General features: G+C 34.4%; 1 protein-coding gene across 12 annotated transcripts; it reads left to right on the top strand.

Moving 5' to 3' along the window:
- Positions 1 to 12,204: 12,204 nt before the first annotated feature.
- Positions 12,205 to 18,008, top strand: LOC125188986 (cleavage and polyadenylation specificity factor subunit 6-like). Of its 12 annotated transcripts, none has more exons than XM_048086126.1 (5): positions 12,205 to 12,425; positions 12,747 to 12,801; positions 13,143 to 13,255; positions 13,688 to 15,913; positions 17,492 to 18,008. In XM_048086126.1, exon 4 carries the CDS (start codon positions 13,704 to 13,706, stop codon positions 15,849 to 15,851), a length of 2,148 nt encoding a protein of 715 aa, XP_047942083.1. In that variant the 5' UTR covers positions 12,205 to 12,425; positions 12,747 to 12,801; positions 13,143 to 13,255; positions 13,688 to 13,703; the 3' UTR covers positions 15,852 to 15,913; positions 17,492 to 18,008. The 12 variants fall into 12 exon arrangements, with proteins under 12 accessions (XP_047942083.1, XP_047942088.1, XP_047942090.1 ...); XM_048086131.1 differs by having other exon boundaries at positions 12,759 to 12,801; XM_048086133.1 differs by having other exon boundaries at positions 12,205 to 12,421.
- The last annotated feature ends 9,258 nt before the right edge of the window (positions 18,009 to 27,266 follow it).

Below are 27,266 nucleotides of genomic sequence, written 5' to 3' on the forward strand. Positions count from 1 at the left end.
GTCCCTCTGTAGTTGAGTCATATTCCTTTTTAGGTTGTCCTACTGTAGCTGAGTCGTTTCCTTTTTTTGGCAAAAAGCAACAACTTTTCTTGTATCTTACTTTATTCTCTCTTACTTTATTCTTTCTTCATCTCTCTACATTTTTCCTTTTCTACTTTATTATTCATTTATTTAACTCACTTAACACAACTTTTGTTAAATCTCGTGCCGAAAAGAAACGCCTCTACTACATAGGGAAGGATGCAATATCAATTATATCAACTAATATCCATATTATATCCCAAAATGATAAACCAAGAGCCAATGTAATCTATACATCCATATCTATATTTATACATACGTAAACGTTAAGTTATGAAAATTTTTGCATATGTATGCTAGCAAATGATTAAATTAAAAAAAATGTCTAAATTTTAAAGTTTAGGCTAAAAAAATGCTGACAACATCTTCGGTCTTTTTTCTAACATGCATATGTCGTACGAAATTGATTGGTAGTAGTTGAGACAACTATATAAGTCATCTAAAAAAGAATGAAATAAGGAAGATTTACTTAAGGAATGAAATCTACATTAATCATAGATAATAATATCGTATTAAAAAATTATGCTCCACTTACATATAAGATTATAATGAAATAATAATCTAATTAAATTTCATATCACAATATGGGCAAATATATGAGAGAATATTAGTAGCAAACATTTTCGTATCTTTATTGAGAGAATATTGGCAGCAAACATAAATGAAATTACAATCCAATTAATTTTCGTATCTTTATTGTGCAATTGAATTTGTAAAAACACACAATTTAACACAATTGAAAATCTATCATTTTAAGATTCTAAATAAACAATGCATATAAACAAAAAATCAATATCTAATGTCTAAAATATAAAAAAATAATACTATTTATATAATACTCTTTTCATTTCCTCATAGTCGGAAAAATCTTTTTGGCACAGTGTTTGAAAGGAATATTTAGTGTATTAAAAGAATATATATGCTCTCATTAATTTATTAGAATGATGCAATCGATTTACATTTCCTTATGTACTTGAAAAATTGAAATAAACCGAGCGACTATATTGTCATATCTTTTAATATTAGTAATGTTAGTTAGTGAAAATTTAGTGATAATGTAATATATATTCCCTAAAACTATAAAATAATATATTCCATATATACACCCAGCCTTTTCAATTCTAGAAATGAAATATATATCTTCTATTAATCTTTTATATTTGATAGATATTAATGTATATGTAATTTAGTAGTACCATCAAAACTAATTAATATGATTAGACGTCAGACGACTACATGAAGTATAAATAGAGACAAAGCAATAGATAGAAAAGGTTTACAAAAAGTAGTTGAATATAATTATTTTGGGTTCTTTTATATATATATGATGAAAAAAATAAATGGTCCATTGTACAAAATAAAAGTTCAATCAAAGTTAATAAAAAAGTCTAAAATTTACATCAATTATATAGCTTCTTTAAGAACTTCTGCACAAAATCTAAACAAAGTAGTGATTCAAAATACCGTAAAGCCCCTTCAAACAAATTTGATTATGATATTATGTTTTTCTTAATTTTAATAATACATAGTGTATTAAGTTAATTTAAACTGTTGTTAGATTATAATTATATAGAAATAAATAAATAAAATAGAATAAAATCTTAAATTATATCCCATAAAACTTTAAAAGTTTAAAACTAATACACCTACATGACCATAATTAAAATTTTACTAAAACTAATACCTTCCATTTTCTAAAACTATTATTCCTACACGGCTATAATTAAAATTTACTAAAACTAATACCTTCAATTTACTAAAACTAATACTCATACACGGTCATAAATTAAAATTAAAATTATTTATTAATTCAAGTAGGTTTTAGTTAAGCCTTAATTATTTTTGGCCCAAAACATGTTAGCCTAGCCCAAATTCACTTTTAGGGCTGCATTATTCACTATATAATCCAACGGCATTTTTCAATTCCTCTCAACGACACTTTTCAATTCCTCTCAGCGGCGCCTCTCTTTCTTAGTTATTTCTACCTCTTTCACGCCACAAATTTTACTCCAGATTTCTTGAATTTGTTTTGTTTGCTAAGAACATGGAATGCGTATGATGTGGAATAAAAAAATATGGAATGCGTATGACGTGGAATTTTACTCCAGATTACAAAAAATTAAAGAATATGGAATGCGTATGATGTGGCTGATATAATTTGAAATTTCGTATAATGTAAATTATGATTGATTTAATGTAAATTATGGAAGGCGTATAATGTAAATCATGACTTATTTAATTTACAATGAATCAATTATAATACAAAATGTTGTATTTTTCTTTTATTAATTCGATCAAGCCCAAACGGTGAAAAGCTCAACTAAATATTGGAAACCATTTCCTTTTTATATAATTAGAAAGTTAAATTAAACAGAGAGACTATCTCGTCATATTTTTTAATGCTAGTAATATTAATTTTGTGTATAACTTTGTCATGTACTCCCTCCGTCCCACTTAAAATGAAACATTTGGGAATCGGCACAGGATTTTATGTAGTGTTATTTTGTGAGTTGTTGAAGAGAGAGTAAAGTAAGAGAGATGAAAAAATAGAGAGAGTGTTGTTTCCATTTTAGGGAACGTTTCATTTTTAATGGGACAACCCAAAAAGGAAAACGTTTCATTTTTAATGGGACAGAGGGAGTATAATTTAATTTGTCTCTATATTCAAAAGTTGATGTGATGTCTGTTTGATTGTAAGTTTTATCAGCTTTAAAATAGTGTTATCTCCTAGTCAATTAACAATCATTGAAGTGTATTTAAATATTTTTAAAAAATGAACACATCATAGTTATAGTGATAAAATGACTTTCCCTTATTTATGAAGAGTCCCTTTTAAAAGTTGTAGAATAGATTATTAGAATCTCTTTTAACCTGAAAATTTTATTTTCGATAAATGATTAATAAAATGTTGTAAAAATCTATGTCATTTTAAAATTCATATTTTAAAAAAATCAAAAAAGGATAAATATTTTTATACAATTACAAATTCATAGCAATTGTGATATTGTAAGAGTATTGCAAAATGATATTAATAAAATATAAGTAATTTATGTATAAACTTTGTATAAATTATAGATACAATGAATTTGAGTATCACTTACTATCTTTTCTCATAGTCAGGGAAAAAAATAATATTTTTTAGATTGATATCCCTCATACTTGAATAGTCTATTTATATTTAATAAACTAAACAATTTTTTAATTAATAAAATAGAAAATAAAATAAGAAAGATAAAAGTGCATTAAAAATGAATATGATACGGTAATACTAATACAACAAAGGGGTATAATTTGTCATTATTAATATTATCAATTTTTGTTTAAGATTTTCTATAACGGTTGAATTCAAGCTTCAATTATAATTTTATTAAATTAGAAAAAATATGATCTATTAAACAATAATAAAAATATTAAGCAAAAATAAGTTAAATATCTAGAAACTATAAATAGTATGTTTAAAGTTTAGGGACTAAATATATGTGTAAATCACAAAACTTTAAGATGGTTCAAAGAATATTTAACTCAATTTACAGAGAGTTTAACCCAAAAAGTTTCATTACATCTCTCTTTAAATATTAATTAAATATAACTCTAAGATAAAAATTCATGTGAAAACTTATTAAATATAACCCAAAGAGATATAAATATATATAAACAATTTTTTGTGAAAACATATTAAATATATATATATATATATAGGTTTGTGTTAAAATGACAACTCCTCTTAAAATGACACTGTGACATCACTTATACATCATATTATAAACGCTACACGGCAATATCCAACACGTTAGACAGCAATTTATAGATTGTTGTCTAACGTGTTGGATATTGATGTTCAAGAAAAATTGCTGTTTAAAGACCAACACATTGCTGCCCGTCTTTTTTGAGGTTTTTTTTTTTTTGCCACGTGGCAGCTTATTATTCGTCCACGTGTACAAATGATTGGCTAGGAATGGTGGTATGGTGTTATTTTAAGGGGTGGTGGCACCCTAACATGCCCCTATGTATACATATATATATATAACCCAATTTTATTAAATATTTATTAAATATAACCCAAAGATAAAAGTTCGTGTGAAAACTTATTAAATGTATATGTGAGAGAGCCAGAGAAGTCTCATTACATCTCTCTTTAAATTGGCATGAAATGAGATTTAAATATTTATTAAAAATAACCCAAAGATAAAAATTCAGCACATCTCTTTAAGATAAAAAATCGAATTATATTTTGTTATGCTTTCACTTTTTGTTAATTGTACTGGTGAAATATTTAATTGTTTGTGAAAACATGAAATGTATATATTAGTACCTATTAATATTATACTATATTAATTATTGATTGCTGAAATTTTTTTTCAAATTTATTTACTTTACAAAAATATAGGATTTTAACTTTATGTAACATGTCAAATGTATTAATTATTGATAGCTGAATTTGACTTTAAAGAATTGCATATATTAAGAAGACATATTTTTAACCTTGGTGTATATATAGATCTGTCATTAAAGAAAATTTTATTTTCTATATAAGTATAAAAAATAAAACTTACTTTTAATACGACAGTCTATTCAATTAAACAAAATGGGAAGCAACTTGCACTCTTTGCACAATCCTCAATGTCTGGAAAATGAAGGTTTTCAATCTTTTCAGTCTTTTCACATTTTATAAAATAAAATGAAACAAAATAAATTAGCAATGTAGAAATCATTGGATGGATATGAATCTTGGGATATTCAAATCCCTCAAGAATCTCCTCTTTTTTATAAGCAGTACAACTGTAAATTTTGGTGGAAAATTTTTGGAATAAAAATGATTAAAATAAAATCTGCCAAAAATAGATTAAGTAGGAAGAGAAAATAATATATGAAAAGAATAGTTAAATTGTGGAGTAATAGGAAATAATATTACTAAATTTCCAATCCCTCGGATTCTTTTAATCTCACCTCCTCATCCTTATTCTACTTTCTGTCTCTTGATATATATACATATATCATATTTGTATCTGTATAAAGTGTCAAGAGGTCATTAATATTGTCCACCAATGAAGTACATTGGAACTTGCAATTACAAATTATGACAGTATATTTATTGCTCTCTATTAATGAGGTTTAAAATCTATTGCTTCACAATAATAATAACTACTAAACTTAATCCCACTCTTTGCGCCGCCTACTTCTAATTGTATCTCTCATTCTCTCTCTTCTTTGCAATATATTGTACGAAAGCAATGGTAAAGAAATAGACCTCTATTCTTAAAAATTAGAGAGAATACTCTTCCAATTTGCTATAGATGAAGTTTGCAGGATTTATTTCTGCGAAAATCAGAGTTATATTTTTGAAACCATTGATTAATAGGATATCTTTAAAACCTGCTTTCCATCTTTCGAACCAGCAATTTATAGGGAGTAGATCCCCTACGCAAGATTTTATGCATCAAACGATCCATCTATTTCTCTCTCTTCTTTCAATATCTTCTTTCTTTAATAGTTTTATACCTTATCTTCTTTCTATCAATCTTTGTTTCTGTATTATAAAATAATAAAAAATATTGTATAATCTTAAAATATTAGTTATAGTGTTCATTCTTGAGAATATTTAAAATATTAACTATTCAAATCATTAAATAAATATTTGATGAAACATAGTCATCTATTTCTCTCCCTTCTTTTAATATTTTCATTCTTTGTTTTCATACTATACTACTATAACATACTGAAAAATGTTGTAAATCTGAAAATATTAATTAATTATAGTTATTATTGTTGAAATAGAAAAAATAGCTCAAAATATGTTGTCCCTTACTATTTTATATGCTTTTGATGATTTGGATAGTTATCATTTCAAATCCATAATTTCTTTCTTTCGTTGTTAAATAGTACTACTATATTTGATGATTTGAATAGTTATCATTTTAAATATTACATATTCTCAACTCTCAAGATTATCATTTCAAACCTATAATTAATATTTTAAGATTATATGATATTTTTTACTATTTTATAATATAGAAACAAAGAAGAAGAAGAATAATAGAGAAAGAAAGAGAAGGTATCACACAATTAAAGATAGAAGATATTGAAAGAAGAGAGAGAAATAGATGGCTTAAAGTATATTAAAATAAAAGAAAATATATTATATTAAAATAAAAGAAAGAAATGATATTGATTTATTGATCTATAAAAATATATATCCCATTTACATAGAGAATTGTTCAATAAAAGGAAAAAATGACATTGCAGATGTTTATTTTAGATAAGTTGATTTATTGATCCATAAAAATATATACTCCATTTAATACTATTCAAAATCTATTTGATTAGAATATATATTTAATGGACTTATGAGAATTAATACAAATAAATAGATAAATTAAACTCAAAACCCATTTTACAGTTGGAAATTATACAAAATTGTGCTGACATGGAGTATCTTTTTGATGCATTGAAAGTTGTAACTTGTAACCATGTAAGTATTGGGAAGAACAATAATGATGACATATGTCATATCCATTCTCTCTCTTCAGACTTCACCTTGCACCAAACCCATTTTCATTTCTCTCTCTTCGGCAAAAAAAATTGAAAGGCTTCTTCCTTCTTCATTCTCAACAGTGCCTTTCCTGCCGGGAGATTCCGTACGTCTCCCTTCCTCACTTCCTTCTTTTCTCTCTGCTCAGTCTCATCTCACACTGCGTGAGGCGGAGGTGGAGACGCGATCGTCGTAGGTCGGAGGCTAATGAAAACAGGTAATGCTATTATAGTTAGTACAGCCACAAATAAAATCATAAATAAACACAAATAAAAATCATAAATAAACACAAATAAAAAGAAATACTAACAAACTAAAAAACAATAAAGAGTTAAGCTATGTAAAAAAAATGTTAGACAAAGTTCACGTACCTTAAATATCTGCAAAATATAAATTGTCAAGATAAGCACAGAGATATTAAAAAAAAATACAAAGATGAAGAAAGATATGAAAATAAACGGAGAGAGAGAAGAACCTGTAATTTATTAAATATCTGTAAAATATAAAATGTTAAGATAAGCACAGAGATATTAAAAAAAAATACAAAGATGAAGAAAGATATGAAAGTAAACGTAGAGGGAGAGAAGAACCTGTAATTTATGAAAAAATCACCAGCGTTTGATGAACTAATGAAAAAACGAAAACGAACAATACTAAAACACAAATAATGAAACAACAAAGATTTCACCTTTATAATCTGCAAAATAAAAAATCATCAACGTTTAATGAAGGATTAAGAGGGGGCGGTCGCCCCCTCCGTACGACTATCCGGCGTCGTCCCGAATAACGAAAAAATAGCCATATTTGTACTAAATCAAGCTAATACTATAAATTCCGCCCCCTCCGTTTCCGGATCCTGGATCCGCCACTAGTTCAGGTACTGCATTCTCTCTGTGTCATGTTGGTTTATCCAAACCTGGATGAACCAAGTTAGGAGTGCTAAGTATGAAAAGTGAAAAGTGAAAAGTGAAAAACACAACTAATATGTCAAGATTCAAGAGACTCGAGACTTCTTCTAATTATGTGAAATTAGGAAAATTAATTCCGTAGTGAGTGAAACGTCACAAACAGAGGAACCTCCATTGTCTCCACCTTTAGAGCATCTCCGATGGTCGGCTAGCGACCGGCTAGCCGATTCGTCGCGCTGGCCGATCGGCTAGCCGAACCATTAGTCGGCGAGCGCGAAATCGGCGAGCGGACCGGCGTGGGCTGCGATCGCTCGGCGCTGGCCGACGGCTAGCCGTCATTGTGGCGGCCCGATCGGCCAGCGCCGTATTTTTGTTTTTTTTTAAAAAAAAACCTATATAAACGCGATTTTCGTTTCATTTTCATTTGCACCACTTGTTTTAACGAGTTTTCTCTCTCTCTAACTTTCCGTACAAGAGCATCATCGAGCGATGGATCACAACAACGAGTCCGATCCGGCGACGAGTGGATCTCGGACTCCCACGGTACTGTGGGATGCGGATGGGGGCGAGATGGGCCCGGGGTTTAACATCCCTTGGAATCGAGATGATTGGGATGATGGCCGGTGCGCCGGGGGGGAAACCAGGGGGTATGCCGGGGGATATGCCGTGGGGTATGCCGGGCGGGGAGCGAGGAGCGGCGGGCGATCGACGCACTTTGGTGGAAGGGTATGCCCAGATGCTGCGACGAGATGATGGGGATGATGTGGCGGGGGCGGGATGCGGGGGTATGCGGCACGAGTATGCATCCCGGGATGCGAGGGGTCACTGCCGGGAGGGGACCGCGGTATATCGTCCCTCGCTTGATTTTTTTTTGGACGGCTTCGTCTCACACGTCGACCCCGGTGGAGACGCGGTTCACTGGCGATGACCTTGTGTCATTGCATGATATGGGGATCGATCTCGGGGTTGTGAACACTCCCGTTCCGGTGAGCGGGTCGCGGCGAAGAAGAAGAAGACGAGGGGAAGGCCAAGGCGGTCGGCGAGTCGTCGCAGCCCGTTGTTGACGACACCCCCGGCCGGAGGAAGTGGACGGAGGATGAGTACGCCGGGGTGGCCGGGGGTGGTTGGAGGTGTGCGACGATCCGCGGTTGCGAACAACCAGCGGATCGTCAACATGTGGGCGAAGATCGGAGGCTGCATGGGAGGCAGCGCCCGCACGGGAAGGACTTCGGCGGGGAGGAGGTCCGGAAGGGGTGGGAGCGCATCGGGGCCGCGGTGGGCCGTTTTGCGAATTTGTACGCCAACGCCCTCCGTCAGCTCAGTAGTGGGCAGAATGAGGACGACGCCCGGAGGATAGCCGAGAGTCGGTTCCCCTTGGCGGGGAAGTATAAGGAGTTCGCCTTCAGGGAGTGCTTCTTGTTGTTGAAGGACTCAAAGAAGTTCCGAGGCGGAGTGCGACGGCGGGTGGCCGAAGAAGCAGCGGCTGAACTATAGCGGCGACTACGGCGGCAGCAGCGCCGGATCCCACGACCTCCCCCCGGATGCTGAGGAGTTTCCATCCTCTCCTTCATTTGCTTCGGTCGTCCCCGCCCGGTTGGACAGAAGCGGGCGCAACGGGCTGCGAGGGGCGGATCCCACCTATCGCCCCGCGAGGTCCCGATCCTCCGCCCTCCCACCCGCCCCACTCGAGTACACTCTCCATTCGCGTAACCATACGCGGGATCAGATGTACAAGGTCTTCCAAGATTGGAGGACCGCCACTGACTCCACGGAGAAGATGTTTCTTCACGAGATGCTCGAGAGCATGCGGGTTGATTTGGAAATCGCGAGGGCACGGCTAGCGGGTTCCGACGTGGGCTCAGATACCACGGGTGGCGGCGACGGCGGCGGCGATGGCGAGGACGACGGCGACGGCGACGACAATGAGGAGTAGAGAGTGGCGGGGCTCGTGTGTTGAAGCCCTTTTTTTTAAAAAAAAATCATGTACTTTTTTTTTTTAAAATCTTTGTACTTTTTGTTAATGGAATGGATTATTTTTCCCGTATATGTCTCGTAAATTTAATTCCGTATTTTAATCGTAATTTTAATTCCGTAAATGTAGTATATTTTGAATTATTTTTATTGCGGCTGGCTTATGGCTGCCTAAATCGATAATGGCGGGTGGATTTTTTAGAAGCATTTCTAATGGTCGGCTAGTGGCCATTGCTAGCCGGTTCGCGGCGTGGCCGTCGGCTAGCCAGAACCATTGGGCGGCCAGCATTGAAATCGCGAAAGCCGATCAGCGTGCGCAGGCTAGCCGTCGCTCCCGTAATGGCGATGCTGTTAAGCCGCCATTGTGGCGGCCCGATCGGCCAGCGCCAATTTTTGTTTTTTTTTTTAAATTTTTTTTTTAATTCTTTTTTAAAAAAAATTAATTCTTTTTTTTTTTAATTTTTGAAAAACTATATAAACGCGATTTTCTCTATCTCTAAATTTCTGTACAAGAGCAACATCTAGCGATGGACAACAACAGATTCAAGGTGGCTCGTGTGTGGAAGCCTGGATTTTTTTTTATTTATGTTATTTTTATGATTTTTAGTTAATGTACTTTTATTTATATAAATAAATTTAATGAATTTTCCCGTATATGTCTCGTAAATTTAATTACTGTATTTTAATCGTAATTTTAATTCCGTAAATGTAGTATATTTTGAATTATTTTTATTGCGGCTGGCTTATGGCTAGCCTAAATCGATGTGGCGGTAGATTTTTTAGTGTTGCTTGACGTGGCAGGGGAGAGAATGGCTAGCCTATCGCTGGCCTATGTACCATTGGAGATGCTCTTAGTGTTGCTGACGTAGCAGGGGAGAGAATGACTAGCCTATTGCTGGCCTATTGCTGGCCTATTGCTGACCTATGCACCATTGGAGATGCTCTTAAAAAAAATGGAAGAAAAACAAAATCAGTCCTAAAAACCATTTTTAGATGAACAATATACATCATCAATTTCAAAAAAGGGAATCGTCACCTACGACTCCATCGGTGTATCACTTTTCCTCTTAAGCTTATGCATAACAGCATAACATAGACTGATTGACATACATTATATTTTATGTATTTAAATTGATTAATAATCAACAATTTAAGAGAGTGAGCCGCTATGACCTTCACTATTTTTATTTGAGCATCCGCAATGGTCGGTTAGCGACCGGCTAGCCGATTCGTCGCGCTGGCCGATCGACTAGCCGAACCATTGCAGTCGGCGAGAGCGAAATCGGCGAGCCAATCGGCGTGGGCTGGCCGATCGCTCGGCGCTGGCCGATGCGCTGGCCGCCATTGTGGCGGCCCGATCGGCCAATGACGAATTTTGTGTTTTTTTTTTTAATTTTTTTTTAAAAAAAAATTTAATTCTTTTTTTTAATTTTTGAAAAACTATATAAACGCGATTTTCTCTATCTCTAAATTTTTGTACAAGAGCAACATCCAGGCGATGGACAACAACAACTAGCAATACAAAATTAAGACCTAAAACAGAAATTCAAGGCATACTAATATTTTTTATGTATTTTTTTAATAAATTAGTGAGGAGTAGAGTGGGGCGGTGACTCGTGTGTGGAAGCCCGAATTTTATTTTATTAGGTAATTTTTTTGATTTTTAGTTAATGTTGGCAATTTAATTTAAATAAAATTAACGAATTTTTTCCGTATATATGTCGTAAATTTAATTCCGTATTGTGATTTTAATTTCGTAAATGTAGTATTTTTTGTATTATTTTTATTGCGGCTGGCCTATGGCTGGCCTAAATCTGATGTGGCAGGTGGATTTTTTAGTGTTGCTGACGTGGCAGGGGAGAGAATGACTAGCCTATTGCTGGCCTATTACTGGCCTATGTACCATTGCGGATGCTCTTTAGAAAGACCTTTTCAATTCCACTTCTCCTATCTATCACCAAAATAAATAAAACTTTTCACTTTTCATACTCAGCACTCCCAACTTAGTTGAGTCACTCCACTTGTGCATTCATTTTGAAAAAATCATAATAAATAGTTAAAGTTTATATATAGTAAAGTAAAAACGAGAATAATGTAGATAACAGTCTTATCTCCATAATTCTCGCTTTACGTTACAATGTATTCACTTTACCTATTTATTACAACTTTTTTAAAACCAGTGTAAAAAAATGACTCAACTTAGTTAGAATGGAGGGAGTATTAAATATGGACTTGTAATCATGGACGAAGAGAGTAACACACTATTAATAATGGAGAGATATAAAAAAAAAGATTAAGTTTCATTTACCTTTCAAAATTTGAGATTAAAATTTGTTAACCTTTCAGAATATAGGATCGGAGCATGCGAATTTTTCTAAATAAGAGTTTTTTTTTGCTTTTTTCTATTTTTTTCTTCTTTTTATGAGGCATGTGGCTTAACTATGGCGAATACTCCCCACGTCTCATAAAAATATGCACTCTTTCCTTTTTAGTCCGTCTCACATGCACTTGGAAAGTCTATTCTCTGTAATGAGACGAGACTCATTCTCAACTAATAATAATTTAATTACTTGTTCTTTCTACCTCTCCTATTTTAACAATTTTATATTAATCTAAAATGCATGTTCTCTGGAGAAAGTAAGAAAAGTTTAATTTGTTGGGCTAGGAAATGGAGTACATACATTTGAATTGCTCAATTATGAAGTAAACCTAAAATTAACTAAGAGCCCAAACCATACATACAATATTGCTCCTTCTAGGGTTAGCCCCAAATTTCTAAGACGGCGCCGAGCCCTAAGCTGAATCTAATGGTGTTGCTGATTAGGTCATCTGAGTTAAATATGTGTTGTTAATGGACGCGGAGAGAGCTCGAACGTAGAATCAGAGTCTCAGCTTCGTCAATGGAGAGAATTAAGAGCTTTGTAACTGCATTGTAGGTAAGGTTTTGTTTGTTTCTGAAATTTGGCTCGAGATTGTTTGTTTTGAGTTGAACACACTGTGCAGCCCAATTCCACTCATATAGTTATATGCAGCATGCCTTCATGAGCTGTGCAGAACAAAATCTATTTTTTGGCTTGCCAATTGAGAATATAATGTTAAAGCAACCAAATTTCACATGAAAAATAAAAAATATGCATATAACTGTTTTAGGGGTGATATTGAATTTTCAATTCTAATTGCTATATGTATATGGGATATCTGCATTTAATTGTTTATTTGGAAATATCAACCCGCAAGTTACTGAACCTCTTCTTCAGGAATTTTGTCAGGTAAAGGTCCTCTTGAAGGTTGCAAGCTCAATCAAATAAAAAGGTGAGCTTCCGTTGTTACTTGCTAAAATCTCTTTGCCAGTATGGGCACAACAATTCTTACTTGCAAACATCTCTTTGCTAGAAATAACTTCTTTCTTGGTTCTAAGTATTGTCTATGCTATATTGCTATGCATCCTGGATTCCATGCAAAATAATTACTACTAATATGTACGGATCATATTCTATCAAATAAATATTTTAGACTTTACTAATATAGTATGCCGTATCCTAATTATGTCGGAAGTTATTTAGCATACACATTGCGGAACTTACTAATTTGTTGATATGTTATCTTTTGTCTTATTGCAACCTAACACATGTCTCTTGTGCATGCCTTCATAGTCGTGAAGAATGAGGCAATTGAGTGAAGGCATGCACAAGAGACATCTGTTAGGTTGCAGAAAGAGAGTGAAACCAAGAGAAGAGAATGAAATGAACATGGAAGCAAATAAATGGTGGCTGATAATTATAGATAAATTTATAGTGATTTTGCTCTTTTTTCAAATTTGAATTCAAATTTTGTCATATATCTCGGAAATCAGAATCAGAAAACTATTCTAAAAATATTCACAATACAGAGCACACTGCTCGAGATAGACATGTATTAACCAATTGACAGTTTTAGTTTTTCTCAGTCTTTAATACAAAAGCTTCTCTGAAAATTATATAATATGCATTAGATGTACATAAACATAATATTATCTCTGAAATCATTTTATGATGTTTCCTGCCAAAATTAGCTAGAATGGGATTTTTCGTGAATTTTTAGAAAAATCTCCCATTAGGTAGATGTATAGATGTATAGATTTTTGTCTGAGCAGTTCTAATGTATTTTTGTTTTTTCTAATTTGTTTGTCAAGGCCCTTATTATAACCCTTATTGTTTAGAGTAGTGAGTCAAGTGATGGATGTAAATGAAGTTGGAGGTGGAGGTGGTGGTTATGGTGGAGATCCGAATGAGCAGTTCCACCGAAACGAGGCAATCTCGGCTGTTGCTGATGATGATGGTTTTCTTGGCGAGGAGGATGATGACTATGAGGATCTCTACAATGACGTTAATGTTGGTGAGAACTTCCAGCAGTCTCTTCGTAGGAATGAGGACAACCCAACGCACAGGAACGAGGAAGTGCAAGACAAGAAGCCGAAGGTGGCCCCACCTACGCCACAGCTGCAGTTGCAGCCACAGCTTCAGCTGCAACCTCAATTACACGTAGAGGGTGGAGGTATTGGTTTGCCGGATGATGCAGCTTCATCCAGGATTCCCGGTCGAGTGGAGGGGTTTCAGGATGTAGGATTTAGAGGGAATGCCAGTGCAAGTGACGTGGGACTTGGTAGAGGTGCGGGAGGGCTAGTTCCTGGTGGTGGGGGTGGATTTAGAGTTGAGTTGGGGCAGTCATCGAATAAAATAGCTGATTTGGAAGAGCGGGCGGTAAACAGCAATGTCCCAAATAACAAACAAATGGTTCATCATCAGCAGCCACATGCGGCTAACATAGGGACTTATGACAATTCTAGGAGCATGGGTAATATTAACGGCACTGGTGGAAATGTTTATGGAGCTGATGGTGTGGGTGGAGGGCCTGGCGGTGGAGGTGATGGAGCAGTTGGAGGTGGAGGTGGGATTGGCAGTGGGGGTGGAGGGACAATCCTCTTTGTCGGTGACCTCCATTGGTGGACAACAGATGGCGAACTGGAAGCAGAACTTTGCAAGTATGGACCAGTAAAAGAGGTGAAGTTCTTTGATGAGAGAGCTAGTGGCAAGTCCAAAGGATACTGTCAAGTCGAGTTTTTTGATCCTGGAGCTGCCACCTCCTGCAAAGAAGGAATGAATGGCCATGTTTTCAATGGACGGCCCTGCGTTGTTGCTTATGCCTCACCATATACTGTGAAAAGAATGGGAGAGGCCCAGGTTAACAGAAATCAACAACAAATGGGTGGGACAGCTGTTAACCAACCTAGGAGAGGTCTTGCAGATTTACCTAGTAAACCTGGTGGAGTTGGTAACAATATACCTGCTGTTGGGAATCAGCATAGTGCTGGGGATAATAGTGGCAGGGGATTTGGGAGAGGAAACTGGGGTAGAGGTAATGCTCAGGTAGGGATTAATAACAGAGGCCCAGTTGGCCCCATGAGGAATAGGGCTGGTGGAATGGCTGGTCGTGGCTTAGCTGGTAACGGATTTGGTCAGGTTGGTGGGGGCCCTCCAATAATGCACCCTCAGGCTATGATGGGCCAAGGTTTTGATCCTGCTTTTGCAGGTCATATGGGGAGAATGGGTGGTTATGGTGGATTTCCTGGAGCTCCTGCAGCTCCCTTTCCAGGCATCACGTCTTCATTTGGGCCTGTTGGAAATGTCGGTTTGCCTGGTGTAGCTCCACATGTTAATCCTGCCTTCTTTGGGAGGGGTATGCCCTTGGGTGGCATGGGGATGGGTCCCACTCCTGGAGTTGAGGGGCCTAATATGGGAATGTGGTCAGATCCTAATATGGGAGGATGGGCAGGAGATGAACATGGAGGGAGAGCAGGGGAATCTAGTTATGGGGAAGAAGCTACATCGGACCATCAGTATGGGGAGGGGAGTCAAGAGAGGGGGCCGTGGCCCAATACCATGAAGGATAAAGATAGAGGGTCAGAAAGGGACTGGTCTGGCTCTTCTGAAAGAAGGTACAGAGATGATCGAGGAGCTGGGTATGATAGAGATGCGCCTAGAGAGAAGGATGTTCGACAAGATCATGATTGGTCAGAAAGGAGACATCGTGATGACAAAGATGTCAGCAGAGACAGGCACAAAGAGCGTGAAAAAGATCGTGAGCGTTCCCTAGACCATGAGCGTGGTGGCCGTGAGCGTGAAAGAGAACGCCATAGAGATGATAGAGACAGATATGCTGATCACCATAGGCACAAAAACCGCGAGGCAGAATATGATGATGATTGGGACAGGGGAAGATCATCAAGATCCCATGGCAAGTCAAGGATATCTCATGAGGAAGAGCATAGACCACGATCAAGGGATGGTGATTATGGGAAGAGGCGACGTCTGACCTCCGATTAACTCTAATGGATTGCAGAGCATTTTGAATTTGAAGATAATGCTTCTCTTCTTGCTTGATTCTAGTAAGTTCTTCCACTCTATTGTTCTCATTGAATTTATGGTAGACTTTTTCTTACTTTGCTATTCGTTTCAATTGCATCTCTTCTTAATAATGTAAAATTAGCCTTTGACTTTCTTTGTTATGTTGTTATAGTTGGAACATCACACATAAATAGAGCACTAGATTCCCCTTCTTGAAATTCTGAAAACAAAAGTTGAGCTGCCTATTAATTAAGGTTTATTCTGGTAATTTTAAATCATAACTGACATTTTCCAATTCTTAGTTAGGTGCCTCTCAGCCTTGTTAAACTTGAGAATGTCTGTGCATTACCTTAACTTTTTTTTTCTTCACTGGACAAGTCTTCTCGGCAAAAATTTTCAGTTTAGTTGAAAAACTTAAACAAGAATTAAATGTGAGTTAGTAATAACTATTACTTGAATTGCTAGAGTAAAAATGGATCACACAAGAACTTAATATGCAAACATGAATTATAGTATTATTATAAACACTGTCGAAATATTAGGAATCAACAAAAGTGATAATCTTCTGCTCCCTGGCACTGGGCCCAGCTATTCCCAAATGAATCTTCGATGCCTCTTTGTGTTCGGAAAACAGCCCTTTTATTTTACCGAGCCAGGGCAAAATGCCCAAAGCCTGACAGTTGTCTAGTGTTAATATAACTGAAATCATAATACTAACTCAACAAGATAATACTTTTTCTAATGAAATAACATAAAATAGATGCCTGCCCTTGCTCGCCTTCGCTCATAAATTGTTTATCTAGCAAGGCATTTCAAATGATATTTTTTCTTTTAGAATGAATCACCTTTCTCTGTTGCAACATAATACTGATGTATAGATTCATAGATTGTATGGATCTCCAAATTGTCATCTTAATTTGTTCAACTGTTTTTATTGGATGTTGGTTTTAACCATAAATAGCGTATAGGTTCTTCTCCCTGTAAGTATAACTTAGAAATAGAAAAGTGAGAACTGCATTTAGGTCTCTGATACATGAAATGAACAGAACCCTATCAACTATTATGCATAGATGCCTCTATGATGCATAGTTACTTGTATACGTCTTGTTGGATACCTTTATTTTTATTAAATCTGTCCATTTAATAAAAAATTCTGATTATGTCACTGATATTACCATCGGGGGTGCTGATTTAAGGTCAATTACCATGCAACACCCCGATAAATATCTGGTTGATACTAAGGGCATGTTTGATAAGTTAGTAATACCAAGATAGAGAATTATATATGGATTTCTAATTGTTTGATATCATAGTTAAGCTTAACTCAAAGCCCAATATAAGACCATGGCCCTATCTAATCTTACCAAAATTATAACATTAACCTTGTTTATGTATCTCACCAATTTGTCAAGTTAAGCCATGTTATTTAATATACAATACAAATTTAGATAATTTCTTTTCTATCAAACAACAATAGAAAAAAATCATATCTTTGCATATCTTGACATGAAGCCCGTATTTCTTATCTTGTTTTACATATCTTCTCATATCTCATCTTTTTTATCAAACGAGTCCTAACAGTATATAACTCGTGTCTAACATATTTGTTCTGACGGTAGTTGGGAGGCATTCATATTCCATTGGAGGTTGTTCGCTGAAGTCTGGAATCCAGCAAAAGCAGATGGGTGCATAAGATTGTACTCAGGAGAAGATGAGAAGTCATGGTTACACCTCGTAGTGTTCGCTAGGCAGAGAACCTTCTATTTAGTTGTCAGACAAATTCATTTATGTTAAAATTCGAATGTTCTTTAACAAATCAATGTTATGGATGATGGGTTAAAAATGCTGAAGTCTTCTGAGGTGTGGATACTTGAAAATGAGTAGTTGTATGAATGTGATGTATAGATTAAAAGACTAAGGATGTTCCCTCTTTACCCCCATATTTTTTGTTTTGAATTTTGTTCATGTAATTGTTTCTCCCCTGTTTTTAGATGGGTGTAACTTGTTTAATTGATTTGGGCAAATATCATGTAACAGTAGAGCATAGTAACTATAGACAGCTAACAAATGTAAATGTGTTTTGTATGTAGAAATCGATTTTTATATATGAAAAGAGGAAAATGATGTTCTTGCACATTAATGTTGTGTATTCATTGTTTTATGCTTAGATGTGTGTTTATTTATCCTTCCTCAGTATTTTACCCAATACTTTGATTTTCTAGTTAGACTCCTGATTGTAGTTTTATCTTTGTTTTTACTTGTGTGTGACATGATTTCTGCTGAAGGGAGTAAAATATATATTCATGCTAGTAAAAACCTATAATTTTCATAGAAATATAAACGTTTTATAGTGTCTTATATCATGATCGTAAAATTGAGATATAATAAAAAATTATTTTCCAAAATCCAAATTAAATCACTGTAAACAAATTAAGACATTATGAAGCTTCAGATTTCTTGTCAATGTGCATTGACGACAACCGTTATACCTCCTTCAAAAAGTTGAAAGTTAAACCTCCTTCAAAAAGTTGAAAGTAATCAAGTATCTTTCAATGAGAAAACAATCAAACTTAGCTCCGTTAAATTAGCAAACCACAAGTTAGAGAAACATACTTTTACATTAGTTGTTTGGAATCTAGGTTTCATATGCAGCTGAAGCATATGCTTAGGCAATAAAAATAATAAAATCTTGGAGTGAGTTGTGAAGAGGACCGAGAACTATGAAGATATATAATTTGAGGTTTAGTTTGTATATGCTTTAAATTATTAAAATTGGATATATGTTTTTCTAATTAATAGTCGATACATTCTTTTAGGATTGTGGGTTGAAGAAGGAAGAACCGAAAGTTAAGAAGATGGCAAGAAGTTCTCGATCAAATGAATTTCAGTTTTAGGATGCTCAAGACAATAGAAGATGGCAAGAAGTTCTTGATCAAATAAATTCCAGTATCCCTGAAAACAATATACTAGCCTTTTTCAAGGAAGACTTTACTATCCCTGGCTTGAGTAACATCCAAAAAATCAGGTTAGACAAATTTACTATACAAGAAAAGAGTCATAAAATTGGAATTAATCCATAAAAAGTTTGAAACTGAGAATTGGTTTATATTTCTATAAATGGCTTATATCTTATTGGTATTGAATGCTAAAATTAGTATTAGTACATTTGAAAATAATTAGAGAATTAAATTGGATAGTTTTACTAAATTGTAAAACTCTCGTGTGCTGTTAAGGAATTAAAAACAGAATGGTTTTAAAACTATTATAGAATACTCAAAGTTCAATTCCATCCACTTCTATTTTATGTAGTGGCGGAGCCAGAATATTAACGATGAGGGGCCCAAACTACCATTAAAATTTGTTGAGTGTGTTCAGTGCTAACGACGCGGAAACATGACCAATTCAAAAAGTCACGCGCGAAAAACGAATGATAAGAAAATTAATTAGTGGATAGATTTTTTAGAGCACTAATATTTTCATATTAATTTATTAGATCAAAGAGTTGTTTTCTATTATAGGATTACTAAAAAGCTAAAAAAATACTAGTAAAAAAAAGTAGCAAATGAATAAAAGACTCAAACCAAATAATGGTGTGCAAGAGTTCAACAACTTGCATGGCTTCCAAATAGTATTATATTATATACTATTTATAATCATAAGTTAAAATTATTTAAACAAAATTACTATAAGAAACTATAAGAAATATGATCCAAATATAGAAATGTTCTCGGCAGGAATCAAACTCGGCATCTCATGGTGAAGATACACAAATCTGAACCAACTGCACTAGCATTGCATATACTAAATATTGTATATATATAAAGGATTGTGATCAATTGAGATTTTTTATGCTAATTGAGAAATGAGATGCAATATCATCCACTTATTTTTATTAAATGAGTGGTCCAAATTTTTTCACATGGAAAATATCTTTAGATTAATTAATTATGAAAGGGCAGAATGGTAATATCATGGTACATTTTATTCAATTAATATTTTTTTAATTTTTAATTTTAATTTTTTATTAAATTTTTTAATTTTTTTTAAATTTTTTAAATTTTTTTATTTTATTTTTCAACTACATATACAATTCATGTCAACTACACACATATAATGTCAACTATGTGTATAATCCATGTCAACCACAAACACAATTTATGTCAACTACACACATAATGTCAACTATGTGTACAATCCATGTCAACTACATATACAATTCATGTTAACTACACAATATAATGTCAACTACATGTACAATTCATGTCAAATAGTATTTATTGAATAAAGTTGTTGACATTTGATGTGTAGTTGATATGAATTGTACATGTAGTTGACAAAAAAAATAAAAAAATTTAAATTTTTTTAAAAATTAATAAAATTACAATTATGCCCCCGTGTTGACATAAACTACATGCTGTTAGGGTGTTATATATATATAGGGGCATGTTAGGGTGTCATCACCCCTTAAAATAACACCATACCACCATCCTAGCCAATCATTTGTACACGTGGACGAATAATAAGTTGCCACGTGGCAAAAAAAATCTGAAAAAGACGGCCAGACAATTTGTCGGTCTTTATCCAGCAATTTTTCTTGTCCAGCAATATCCGACACACTATACAACAATATATGGATTGTTGTGTAGTGTTTGTTATATTGTTGTGTAAGCGTTTATAATATTGATGTATAAGTGGTGTCACGGTGTCATTTTAAGAGGGGTTGTCATTTTAACACAAACCTATATATATATATATATAGGGATGTATTCAGGTCAGAACGCTAAGTATAAGTAAAACTCAAAACACTTGCAGTCCATTGGATCTTATGATCTAACGGTTAGATTAATGCCACGTGTCATCTAATGATGTAGAATTTTAGACTAATAATGTAGCTCGGATAATAATGTAGCATTTTAGTTTAATAATGTACAGTTTTAGTCTTACAATGTACATTTCTAGTCTAATAATGTACCTCGGCTAATAATGTAGAGTTTTAGTATGATAATGTAACTAATTACAACCATCCAATCTAATGATCCAAGGGCTGTGATTAGTGCTGTGTTTTACACTAAGATGCTGTAAGGACCCTAACACACCCCTATATATATATATATATAGGGACGTATTCAAATTCTTTTCATATCTTTTGTCATTTTTCCTTCTTAATCCTAGCCCCACGATTTTGTCATCTGACGGTTAGATTAATGCCACGTGTCATTTAATAATGCACATTTTCATTCTAATAATGCATAGCGGCTAATAATGCAACATTATAGACTAATAATGCACATTTTCATTCTAATAATGCACAACGACTAATAATGCAACATTATAGACTAATAATGCATTGATCACAACCATCCAATTCAAGGATCCAAGGGTTGAGATTAAGAAGGAAATAGGACACTTAGGGTGCAAAGGAGCACTAACGCTATATATATATATATATATATATATATATAGGAAAATGATCAATACAAAAATGCATCTCAATACAAAATCCAGACCAAATCCTGACCATGAGATTTTTCAATCTAATGGTCAATAATGGTCAATACAAAATCCAGACCAAATCCAGACCAAATCCAGACCAAATCCTGACCATGTGAATTATAAGTGTTATTTTGTTAGTTGTTGACATTTTAATACGAGTTGTTGACATTCACTAATCTCGCTATTGATATGTGAATTATAAGTGTTCTTTTTTAGTTGTTGAAATTTTAATATGAGTTGTTGATATGTGAATTGTAAGTGTTATTTTTTAGTTGTTGACATTTTAATACGAGTTGTTGACATTCGATATTCTCGGTATTAATATGTGAATAGTAAGTGTTATTTGTTAGTTGTTGACATATTAATGCGAGTTGTTGACATTCGATATTCTCGATATTGATATGTGAATAGTAAGTGTTATGTGTTAGTTGTTGACATTTTAATACGAGTTGTTGACCTTCGATAATCTCGGTATTGATATGTGAATAGTAAGTGTTATTTGTTAGTTGTTGACATTTTAATACGAGTTGTTGACATTCGATATTCTCGGTATTGATATGTGAATTGTAAGTGTTATTTTTTAGTTGTTGACATTTTAATACGAGTGGTTGACATTCGATATTCTCGGTATTGATATGTAAATAATAAGTGTTATTTATTAGTTGTTGACATTTTAATACGAGTTGTTGACCTTCGATATTCTCGGTATTGATATGTGAATAGTAAGTGTTATTTGTTAGTTGTTGACATTTTAATACGAGTTGTTGACATTTGATATTTTCGGTATTGATATGTGAATTGTAAGTGTTATTTTTTAGTTGTTGACATTTTAATACGTGTTGTTGACATTCGATATTATCGGTATTGATATGTGAATTATAAGTGTTATTTTATTGAATGTTGAAGATTTGAAGATATGAATGTTGAAGATTTGAAGATTTGAATGTTGAAGATTTGAAGATTTGAAGAGATTTGAAGATTCGAAGATTTGAAGATATGAATGTTGAAGATTTGAATGTTGAAGATTTGAAGATATGAATGTTGAAGATTTGAAAATTTGAAGATATGAATGTTGAAGATTTGAAGATTTGAAAATTTGAATGTTGAAGCTAGAGTTTTAGAGAGGATTTTAGAAAATGATTTCAAACACAATTTAATGAAAAGACAATTATACCCCCTTGTTGACATAATGTGGTATTTGTTGACATTTTGTTAATATTGTGGATTAGTGGCCCATATTGCATCTCATTTCTCAATTTAGCTAAATAATCTCAACCTAACAAGACCCTATATATATATATATAGGGTTTTGATCTATGAAAACTCCATTTAAATACAGAAACGCAGAACACAGTCATACGTAGGGAATTTTTAGGTAATAGTTAATTTATTTTAAGGTCATGCTAACAAAGCATGACCTAAAATGATCTTAACATGACATAAACTCTAATATAATAATATTACCTAAAATTGCTTTATTATGACCCTCCGTATTTTTGGTCAATTATTGACCATTAGATCACTTAATCTTAGGGCCAAGATTTGGGCTGCATTTCTGGATTTAAATGCATACTTAGAGATGTATTCATATCCTTTTCCCACCTTTTGTTCTTTTTCCTTTTCAATCTAGTCCATCCATTTTTATAATCTTATGGCCGAAAATAAAGCCTCATGATTTCAATTTTAATGATTAAAAAAATCGAAAAGGGCAGTTTAGGGAGCTCAGATTTACAGCAGTTAATTTCATTCCTTAATTCTCTCCTCCTAGTTTGGTAAATATATAATCTGATTTATATTTTCTAATTTACTTTCCATATTTAGTTTTTCTCTCCTCCATCTTTACGGTTTCATTGCTGCAAATCACAAAATTCAAATGCCATTCATCTGCCACATTTTGATAGATGTTGCTATTGATTTCCTTCATAGGTTTTGGTGTTTTCAATTATGGAAGAAGGTTTTTTAGTTTGATTTTATTTCGTAATGCTCAAACGTAAGTCGCTAGGATTCATTCCAGTTGAACTTATTTTTTACAGACACCATGTATTGAATGTTCATTCAGATTTATAATTGTATGTATAAGCACCTTGTGATTAGGTTACTGATCAATTAGTTTAGTTTTTATCGCGATGTATGTTTTATGGCAGAATACATACGAATTTTACAGTTATAAAGTATGTGTTCGTGTTTATAATGTAGACCTTGTGTTTGCGTAATGTAGATAACATGATTCATGGATCTCTAAAGTTTTCGTAAGTTACAGCTTGTAAATTTCGACAAGTAATGTGCAGAGATCAGTGAATAATGTGCACGGATCAGTGAATAATGTACATATTGAATAGAATAATGTTGAAAGGAAATTGAATTCATGCCCTTTGGGTTTAGCAATCCATGGGGCTAGGTTGTAGTACCCACTCACAAACGGAACCATCACAAAAGGCAGAGAGTTTGAATCATTCCTCTTGGGTTTAGCAACCCATGGGGCTAGGTTATAGCACCACAACATGAATTAAATTTTATTTTTTAATGCGTTTAAAATTTGGTACGATAAATAATGTACCAATAGTATCTAATAGTGTGCACGGATCAGTGAATAATGTACATATTGAAAAGAATAATGTTGAAAGGAAATAGAATTCATGCCCTTTGGATTTAGCAATCCATGGGGCTAGGTTGTAGTACACACTCACAAACAGAACCATCATAAAGGGCAGAGAGTTTGAATCATTCCTCTTGGGTTTAGCAACCCATGGGGCTAGGTTATAGCACCACAACATGAATTAAATTTTATTTTTTAATGCGTTTAAAATTTTGTACGGTAAATAATGTACCAATAGTATCTAATAATGTGCACGGATCAGTGAATAATGTACAGATTGAAGAGAATAATGTTGAAAGGAAATTTAATTCAAACCATCCTAAGTGCTTTACATCGTCATAAATCTAGACAAAATATCCTACAAATCTTTTTCAAATCAGTTGAACACCTCCTGGAGTACATGTTGTTGTCATTCTTGTTTCGACTAGGTGCTGCAAATCCTCTCTCACCAGGACCGCCATAGAGCTGTCGCCGCCGCCGCAGCGCACAAGGAATGAGGTTGATCCATGGGCATGAGCATTTCCAAACAAGCCTACTTGGTTCATCTTCCTCCAACACCTCCTGGTTGGGTGAATTGAGATCGTCATTACTGCCAAGTTCCTCCAACACCTCCTGGTTTAGCAAAAGTAAATTATATGTATCAGTGATGTAACAGATCAATAATGTACAAATATATATGTATAATGCACGTGTAATAGCAACAACAGTAATGGTTAATATAACATGTCAGTAATGTACGATAAATAACACATAATGCAAGACAACATATCAATAATATACCAAAAGATAGAAGTTCATATAATGAGTAGTAACTGACTAATAATGTACCAAACTTTATATAGAATGTATGTATTACAACGAACACAATATTGCATACTTGTAACTTGTCAATAATGTATGAAAAGTGGTCATGTAATGTACAAAACGATATAAATAATGTAGCTTGCAACAGAACAGGATGAATAATGTATCAAATTAAACTAATGTAATGTACAAAACAGTATAAATAATGAACAACGTGTAAACACAAAAAAGAACAAATATGAAACACACCACTGCCTATTACAATTTAACAACCAATGCATAAACACCATTGTACTATGTATAAAAAACAAAAAATGCACAATTTCAGTGGAAACCAAACGTTTCTGATTGAAACAAACTCATGATGTACAGCACAGAGTGCAATAATGAACAACGAACATCCTAATAATGCAGAACTCTAGCTGAACCAATGGTATCAGATTTGAACAAATTCAAGAAGAATGCAAAAGATTTATCACATGTAGTTTGTGTCGGTTGGGTTTTGAAGGGTGTGCCTCTTTTCGTCATTGATGTACTGTCAGACACACCACCGAAATCAGTTAAATTTATTCATCCAAATCATCAAAAACACAGATATAACTCAATAATCAACCCAAATCGTCAATAATGGACAGAATCAACAACATCTATGACATCAGTATGGTTTCACCCGGAATAATCGAACATATACCAAATGTTACTAAGAAATCGACTACACACTTCAACAATAACCAGAACCCTAATCCGAATGATTACCATTTCATTGTTTACAAAAAATCCACCAAAAAAATTGTGCATTATTGTAACTAGGAACTCAATCGACGCTAAAAGCTGTGAATCGATTACTATGTGGTCTCATAAATGACGACAATCGACGTTTAGGAGTGATTATTACCCAAAAACAGAACTTTGGAAACCCGCCTTGTTGCAAATAGAAATTCAATCGGCGTGCGCGCAACTGAAAATCGGAACTTTAAGCCTGTGAATCGTCGACCGACGATGAATTCCGCGGCGAGAATCGACTGTGGAGTTAGTTTCTCTTCGAATGGAGAGGCGGCTAGGGTTTCAGCGGTTTTGAAATGGTGGAGAATAGTTTTGATCGTGGGTTGATGGGATGGAGTGATAGAGTGAATGAGAAGGCAGAAGGTTTATGAAAATCACGCTTAATTATAGGAATTTCCATTTTGAAACGTGTACAAGCCATTATATTTTTACTCTTATACCCTCATAATGCACAGATTCGGACAAATAATGCAAGACGGGATCAGATTTCTCCTTTTAATTTAGTCCATCCATTCCATCCCATCAATCTAATGGATGATATTAAGAAGGAAATAGACACTAAGGGGGCAATAGGACCTTAATGCTCCCCTATATATTATATATATATATATATAGAGAGAGAGAGAGGAGTGATCAAGGTCTAACTAATTTTATGTGTATAACTAGAGAATAAATCTCAGCCACATGTTATCTTAATCCAATGACTAAAATAAGTAAATAACTTTAGTTAATCAAAATTGCATAGGGGTATTTTAGGAAATCAACTTTGTTCTCATATTTTCACATACACACACCATTCACGCTTACACACACAAACACACACTCTCTCCTTCTCTCACGACGGAGGTGGCGGAGCACACTTGCACCTCCTCTCCGGCGACACTCTCCTCCGGCCTGCCTGCCTCTCACGGCTGCCTCCCTATCTGTGGCCCCCTCCTCCGGTCTGCCTCTCGCGGAGTACGGCTCACCTCCTCTCGCGGGCACCGGCAATATCTCTACACCTGTGCCGTCGTCGCCTCCTGCTCACCGACTAATTTGTTGTAATCTCCATTGCACATACTCATGCTCAACAATCTCCATCGCCAATTGAAGAATCTTCATCGCAAGAACTGATTTACTCCATCGTCAATTATCGATTTCAGAATATGCAAATTCGCTATACTCACGCAGATTCTATAGATTTTTATCGCTAATGCTGAGATTTTCCCTATCTCCATCACTCACGTTGATTTGTTGTGATCTCCCTAGCCAATTATACAATCTACATACCTCCGCTCATGTTCAACAATCTCCATCATCAATTGCAGATTCTTCATCGCAAGAACTGATTTCTCTATCGTCAATTGTCAATTTCACGATCTGCAAATTTGCTATTTCACACAGGCCACATGTCTTCAATTGATCAAATGGACTCGGTATCAATTCTATAAGAAGCCTAGTTCGAATCTGATTCATCTTCGTATGGAGTGAATATTTCTTATAGTGAAGTAAATCTGACTTATAGTGAAGTATAACGATTCCTATGTGTATGGCATATATCAGTAACTAAGACATTATGAAGTGAAGTATAACAGTTAGCTCGCATGCTGAGACATTATGAAGTAAATATTTCTTATAGTGAAATGAATAAGACTTATAGTGAAGTACAATGGTGCATAAGTATATGGCTTAAACTGAGACAATTTGAAGTGAATATTTGTTATAGTGAAATAAACATT

The sequence above is a fragment of the Salvia hispanica genome, chromosome 5 (assembly GCF_023119035.1).
Source record: "Salvia hispanica cultivar TCC Black 2014 chromosome 5, UniMelb_Shisp_WGS_1.0, whole genome shotgun sequence".
In the NCBI taxonomy this organism is placed as follows: Eukaryota; Viridiplantae; Streptophyta; class Magnoliopsida; order Lamiales; family Lamiaceae; genus Salvia; species Salvia hispanica.